Raw genomic sequence first — 7067 nt, forward strand, 5'->3', positions numbered from 1 at the left:
CAGCTCAAGGCTAGCGCTCTACTACTTCAGCCACAGCCACCACTTCCAGTTTTCTGGTGGTTTATTGAAGAGTCTCACAGGGCTTTCCTGCCTGGGCTGGCTTTGAACTGTGATCCTCAGATCTCAGCCTGAGTAGCTAGGATTACAGGCATGAGCCACCAGTGCTCGCTTGTGACTCATCTCTTAACTATGAAAGAGGGAAGTAGAGCTTTAGCTCCAGTGGTCGAGACCCAGCTTTGAGCAAAAAAAAAAAAAAAAAAAAGCTACCCAGACCCCAAGCTCAACAAAACAAATGCATTAACAATGAGTAATGCAGTACTCTCAGCTCCTTAACTTGCATCGAGGTCTGGGCCCAAAATATTCACACTGGTTCTGCTTCTAGGATCAAGTGATGACTTCCTGTTTCAGCCTCAAGTAGCTGAGACTAAACTGCACACTAATATACTGGCTTGTAAATGTTTTACTAGTGAAAGACCTAACTGAGAAAAAAAAAAACCACAACCTTCTATTGTTAACTGGCAAATTGGGATGTTATGTCTAGGTCAGCTCTTCCCAATAGAACTTACTGACTATAGGAGAAACAGCCGAGGCTAGGGAACCACCAGCCACAAATGGTGAAGACTTGAATCCAACCATTTTTGTTGTTGTTGTTGTTGAACTCTGAGCCTAGGTGCTGTCCCTCAGCTCTTCAGCTCAAGGCGAGCACTCTACCACTTGAGCCACAGCGCCAGTTCCGGTTTTCTGAGTGATTTATTGGAGCCCGGGCTGGCTTTGAACTGTGATCCTCAGATCTCAGCCTCCTGAGTAGCTAGGATTACAGGTGTGAACCACCGGTACCTGGCTTTCATGCCAAATCTTATCCACACAATACTTAACGGAAAGTGCCCAAAGTGACCAGTTCAGCAGTGCCTACCAAATGCATGTGTGGGCAAGCCTCTTCATGTCTAACAGCAATTAGAAACCACAAGTTAAGACAAAAGATTTTTATTCAAAAAACGCCAGGTATAAAAAAAAAAAAATAAGATCTCTTGAATTCCCCTGTACAGTATTTCACTCAGATAAACCAGCAGGCTACACGCTGCTCAAACACAGCCCCAGAGAGGATCTGGAAGGCACACCATCCAGAACTGCTTTTCATATATTTATCCTATATACACAAGTCAGCAATGCCCCGCCTCCCGAACCCACGGAGCCCACACACACTTGGGTAAGTAGGAGAGGGGGCCCCACGAAGTCAGGGAGCTGTAGCAGCTGTCCCGCCTGAGTCCCGTCACCCCCACAAACAGAGCAAGCGATGCAACCCTCCCCAAAAGGTCCCATAGTCAGAGGAGGAAAGAAAGAAGAAAAAAAACCCAAACAACAGCAACACAAGAAAAAAACCTAAGGCAGGAGCCGTGGAGAACATGGAGCAAGAAGGGAACCAAATAAATAAATAAATAAATACATTAACATTGACCTCCAGGTTAGAATGCGCATCTTTCCAAAAAAAAAAAAAAAAAAGAGGCTGGTAAAATAACTTAAAGGCAAAATTTAAAAAAAAATTAGATCAACTACAATCCTTTTGTATACTAGCATGCCAACTATACACACATTTACAGCTGGTCTGTTGTGTTGCATTGCTTCTGCATTTGGTGTGTGAGGTCTTGGCTTGGAAACAGTTAAGTAAAAACCAAAAAGGAAGACCAGTTCACTGGGGAGTTTTACTAAAGGAGGCAGAAAAAGGGCAGGTGGCTCAGCAATTGGCCCTCTAGCCTCTTCCATGGCACCTTTCATTGGGGGGGTAGGGGGAGAGAGGAGGGAAGAGAGTGAAGGGCACAGGGGCGAAGATTAGGGAACCAAACCCAGGCAGATTTTTGGAGAAGCAGCAGGTAAAAGAGGCAAGTTCAAGTATTTCTCCCAGCACAGCCGGAGTCCCTACACGAAGGCACTCAGAAGAGGTGACAGGGACTTGAAATGGTGATAAGTCTTATCCCACCCCAGTCCGGTTCCCCCTACTCGACCCATCGCGGCAGAGCTCGTGATGAAGGGGACAGACCCCACCCCCACCCCCCACCCCCGGGATCTTGCAAAAGCCCAGCAGAGCTGGGCGCCCATGAGAAGGAGAGAACGTCTACGGGAGGAGTTGAGGCCTAGGACGCCTGGAGTCTCATCCCCCCTCCTGGGAGGCAGCCTCCAGGGGCCTGGGGTCTGGAATGAGTTGTAAATGTTGTTCCTGTATCAAGCACTGTCCTGCTTGGCGGGAAGTGTCACTGGTCATTGGGAAGCTGGACAGAAGCTTCCCCTCCTTGGAGCATCTGACCGGGAGGGAAAGACCTGCCAGAAAGGCTGCTATTTGCTGGTCCCCGGAGACAGGCTGTGGAGATGAATCTCAGCAGTTTCCTGGGGCAGGAGGACATCTTGCATCCACGGATGGTTCTGGATTTCTTCGAAGGATGGACGATCTGATGGTCTCAGGGCCAAGCACCATCTAATGAGATGCTGACATTCTACAGAGAGCAGGACAGACAGAGGTTATGAATGAGTCAACTTGTTTTTACACGGCAAAGCTCTTCCCAATTTGCTTCCTGGGGGAAGGGGAGGGTGGCCACAAGCCTTGGAGCCTTAAGAAGGGGTAGACCAGGCAGAACACTGTGCAGGGAGGAGGCCTCTTCAATGAGAAAGAACAAACTAATACCTAGATCTTCCAGTCTAGTTTCAGTAGAAAATATACCTCCCCTCTTAAACCTGTGGTTTACAAACTTCAATAGCTTGGGCCTTTCCCACAACACCCACTCACCAGAAATAGGAAGAATGATGATGACAAGGGATTTTGATGAGACATCGCTAAGCATGATGAGGTGATTCAATTTAGCTACTAACTTACAAACACCACCACCACCCAGGATGAGGTCACCAGGACCACAATATTTATCAAGGGCTAAAAGAGCCCTGGACCTTTTTTTTTTTCTTCCCTCCCTGCAAATATGCAGGGGCCAGATCTCTGCTGGCATTTTTTTTTTTAACTAGTGATTGTCCCCAGCCCTGCATGGAGGCAAAAACAACAACAACAAAAGAACTTTTCAGAGCTTGGGAGGTGTAGCTCATTGGTAGAGTGTCTAAGCCTGCAGAACACTCCAGTTCCCACCTAAACAAAAACAAAAACACAGAGCCAGGTGTGATGATGTATGATCTCTAGAGGGAAAGGTAGAGGGATGACAGAGTTTGAGGCCAACCTGGGCTACACAGCAAGACTCTGTCTTAAAATACCCCAACTTTTCAATCTAGTTAGCTTGTATTTTTTCTTTTTTCTTTTGGTCGGTCACAGTGCCTGAACTCTGGGCCTGGGCGCTCTTCAGCTCAATCTAGTGCTCTACCACTGGAGCCACAGTGCCACTTCCGGCTTTTTTCTGCTTATGTGGTGCTGAGGAATCGAACCCAGGGCCTCGTGTATTCAAGGCAAGCACTCTACCACTGAGCCACCTTCCCAGCCCAGCTTGTATTTTCTTTAATACACTCTCCTTCTGACCTCCCAAAGGAAGCTGGATGTGTATGACACAGGAACAGATCTCAAGGTATAAATCACTGGCTTGCAATTTTGTTAAACACCAAGGGTCCTGGCCATTCCTGGAGAGAAGTACCCCATATTGGGCAGCAAGGATTAGCAAACAGCCCTAAGAATTCTTGATGTCTGTAACAAGGAGCTTTCCAGAAATTACCTGAAGAGACCCTCTGCCTGAAGAATACTTGTCCCCTGACAATCTCCTCATCATGCTCGAAAGGAATATCCCCGCACACCATGTCGTACAGCAGGATCCCCAGGGACCAGACTGCCGCCGACCTGCCGTGGTAGCGATGGTAGCGGATCCACTCTGGAGGACTATACACACGGGTCCCTGTGAGCCCGGGGAATAGGAGAAAGCACACCTTAGCAAAAATAAACAGTACGGCATACACACAAGGAAGTATCACAATAGAATCCCTTTGTTCAACTAATATATGCCAACTAAGAATAGTTCATAAGACAAGGTTCTTCTAAAGATAAAAGGAGATAGACAAACTATGCAAAGGCACTCCAAAACAAGAATTTTCACTTAAAAAAAAAAAAAAGGAACTGGATAGAATAATTCTTCCTTAACAAATAAAGCACCACCTTTCTCTCAAGAATTGGGCGGACTCCATTCTTGCCTCTAGGGCTAAAAGGAAAGTGAAGGAGCAGTTTATGGCAACTCTCCAACTGAAAGCCTTACCTCCCCCCCCAACTCCACCCAAACCCTGAACTTCTTTATAAAAGGCTCCAACAGACTAACAGGGATAGTTACAGACCAAAGTCTGAGGCCATATTGGCTAGGACCACCCTCAGAGGCACGAACATCCCAGGATTATCCTCATGCTCTGCCCACACCAGGCAAGGATCCCGGCCCAACAACGAGTCAGGGTGCCCTGCCCTTTGGGAGAGCCGGGCCAGACACCCACATTTTCCTCCCCAGACTGGAAAGGTCGGCAGAGCCGCAAGGCTGGTTTCAGACCACGTGATTCCTGTTTACAAACTTTGGGTTGTAAAAAAAAAAGGGGGGGTCATCCCCATGGTGCTCACCAGGGGGCAGCAAAGGCTTGCAAGGGAAAAAAAAAAAACATGGGAGGACCCGACCTGCCATTAACTGCTAAATACAAAAAAATGCAGCCCAACCCAGCGTCCTCCAAGGGCAAATAAACACAAACCACAAGCCCGAGTCACAAGTTCTGAGAGGCTGTCCTTGATTAGGGTAAGCCACTCAGGATGACCCACTCTCCTTCGCTTTGATCGAAGTCTCAGACCCTTCTTTTTCCAAAAGAAGCAGCTAAGCGCCTCCCTGAGATAGGTTTTCATCCTCCCCGGAGGCTCCCAACTCATTTTCAAACCAGCAACAGATCTTATTTCACAACATTTATTCTTGACGCCCTCACCCAACACTAAAGGGAAAAAAAAAAAAATAGTGAAACTGTTGCTATTCTTTACCCTCCCCAGATCAAAGGGAAGCAAACTGCAGAGCAAGGCCTATCTTACCAAAAAAAAAAAAAAAAAAAGAACAAAAAAAAACCTCCCTTACAAAACAAAACAAAAATTACAAAACCATGCATCAATTTCCATCTCTCCACCCCCATCCTCGTACTGGTGTGTGTGGGGGGAAACTGGGTCAGATGGGAAATCTGGGCTATGGCCCTTGCCCACAACCTCTTATTCATCGGAAAGCTTGGAACCCACTGGATTCCACACACACACACACACACACACACAGACACACACACACACACACACACACACACACACACACACACTCGTGCTAGAAACATTACAGGTTCAACTGGCTTGAAATCCTCTCGGCTTTACTACTAAGGCTGGAGGCTTTCCTCTGACCCACCCCGGTGAACAGGGAAGAGCCAGGAGGCCCAATGACCTTTACAAAGGGCCAGCCGAGGCCTCGGGGCTCGACCGTGACCCCTGGGCAAGCACCCTCCCGGGTCTGGCTCACCATCGAAGTCCGTGTAGACCGTGTCCTTGAGCAGCGCCCCCGATCCGAAGTCGATGAGCTTGAGCTCGCCGCGATTGAGGTCGATGAGGATGTTCTCGTCCTTGATGTCCCGGTGGAGCACCCCGCAGTTGTGGCAGTGTCGCACGGCCTCCAGCACCTGCCAGAAGAAGCTGCGGGCCAGCTCTTCGTGCAGGGCCCCCCTCTCGGTGATGAAGTCGAAGAGATCTTGCACGGGCTCGGGTCTCTCCAGGATCAGGACGAAACTGTTGGGTCTCTCGAACCAGTCCAGGAGCCGGATGACGCCGGGGAAGCCCGAGCTCACCTTCTTCAGCAGGACCACTTCCATGGGCACGCGGGTGCCATTGGGCTGCGGGGACGACGGGGTGGGGGGTGGGGGTGCAGTCAGCGCGGGGCTCGGGACCGCGCCCCACACCCCCATTCCTGGGGTCGACCCCCTCTAGGGGTAAACTCACCAGCTCCCCCCAGTCGGAGATCCGGTCCTTCTCCACGTGTTTGATGGCCACCTGGAAACCCCGTGAAGATCTCTCATTAGAGCCGATCCCCGGGTCCGAGCCTAAGCGCCCCCCCCCCCGCGCGTGTCCCCCGCCCCGCGCGCCGCGCCCTCCCCGCGGCGGGGCGCCCACTCACCGGCAAGTTGTCGGCGACTCGGATGCCGGAGTAGACGGAGCCGAAGCCGCCGCTGCCCAGGAGCGGGCCCACCTGGTACTGCGACTCCAGCGGCTCCTTCTCTTTGCCTGGGGAGGGGGAGGCACGGGGCGCTCAGCACCGGCCGCCCCGCCCCGGGCTGGGCCCCCGGCAGGGGAGGGGTCCCGCCGCCGCCCCCGGCCCGGGCCGCGGGAGGGGGGGGACACTCACCCGGCGCCAGCTTGGTCGCGTGCAGGTCGCTGCAGGGCGCGGCACGCAGGTGGGCTAGCGAGTTGATTTTAGACAAGAGCATCCCCACCTCCAGGGCGACGGCGCGGGGATCGGGCCCGGAGGAGATCGAGCCCGGCGGGGATCGAGCCGCGGCGGGAGCTGCGGCTGCGGCGGGCGCGGAAGGCCGAGGGCGAGCCGGAGGACGACCGGGGGCGCCGGCGGCGGGCGGACGCGCCGGCTCGGCCGGGCAGCGCGGAGGGCGGCGGGGAGCGCGGCTCGGGAGGCGGCGCCGCGGGAACGACGACGGGTGGCTGTGGCTGCTGCGGCTGCTACTGCCGACCTCGCCGCCGCCGAGTCCCCTCCGGCCTCCTCCGCCACCGCGGCCGCTGCAGCAGACACCCGGCTCGCCCAGCCGCCAGGAGTAAAGGGGCGGAGCGCGCCGGTAGGGCGGGCGGGCGCGGGCGGGCGGGGACGGGGCGGGGCCTCTCCGGGAGGCCGAGGCGGCGAGCCGAGCTGCGGAGCCGGCGGAGGGTGGAGAGGGGGTGGGGAAGCGACCAGACGCGGCGACTCCCCTCAACCTCGCCCCCCCGCCCCCCGCCCGGCGCGCCGGGCCGCAGCGCCCGCGACCCGCCCCCTCCGGCGCCACTCCAGCCAACGAGAGCTCGCTAATCTGCATATAGCTCCCGCGTCCCGCCCTCGCCG

The 7067-nt window shown here is 53.5% G+C and overlaps 1 protein-coding gene across 1 annotated transcript; it reads right to left on the bottom strand.

Moving 5' to 3' along the window:
• Positions 1–968: 968 nt before the first annotated feature.
• Pim1 (Pim-1 proto-oncogene, serine/threonine kinase) lies at positions 969–6558 on the bottom strand. Its single transcript, XM_070023854.1, has 6 exons — positions 6366–6558; positions 6138–6244; positions 5963–6013; positions 5490–5856; positions 3696–3872; positions 969–2486 (listed from the first exon to the last, which is right to left on the bottom strand). Exons 1-6 carry the CDS (start codon positions 6445–6447, stop codon positions 2329–2331), a joined length of 942 nt encoding a protein of 313 aa, XP_069879955.1. The 5' UTR covers positions 6448–6558; the 3' UTR covers positions 969–2328.
• Positions 6559–7067: the final 509 nt, after the last annotated feature.

Source organism: Dipodomys merriami, unplaced genomic scaffold (genome assembly GCF_024711535.1).
Source record: "Dipodomys merriami isolate MVZ:Mamm:240054 unplaced genomic scaffold, mDipMer1.0.p SCAF_16, whole genome shotgun sequence".
Lineage (NCBI taxonomy): Eukaryota > Metazoa > Chordata > Mammalia > Rodentia > Heteromyidae > Dipodomys > Dipodomys merriami.

Coding starts and splice junctions, on each gene's coding strand:
- Pim1 (XM_070023854.1), bottom strand. CDS start 6,447: ATGCTCTTGTCTAAAATCAACTCGCTAGCCCACCTGCGTGCCGCGCCC. Junction 5,857..5,962: donor TCTCCGACTGGGGGGAGCTG/GTGAGTTTACCC, acceptor TCGTCCCCGCAG/CCCAATGGCACCCGCGTGCC. Junction 3,873..5,489: donor GGTCTACACGGACTTCGATG/GTGAGCCAGACC, acceptor CCGGGCTCACAG/GGACCCGTGTGTATAGTCCT.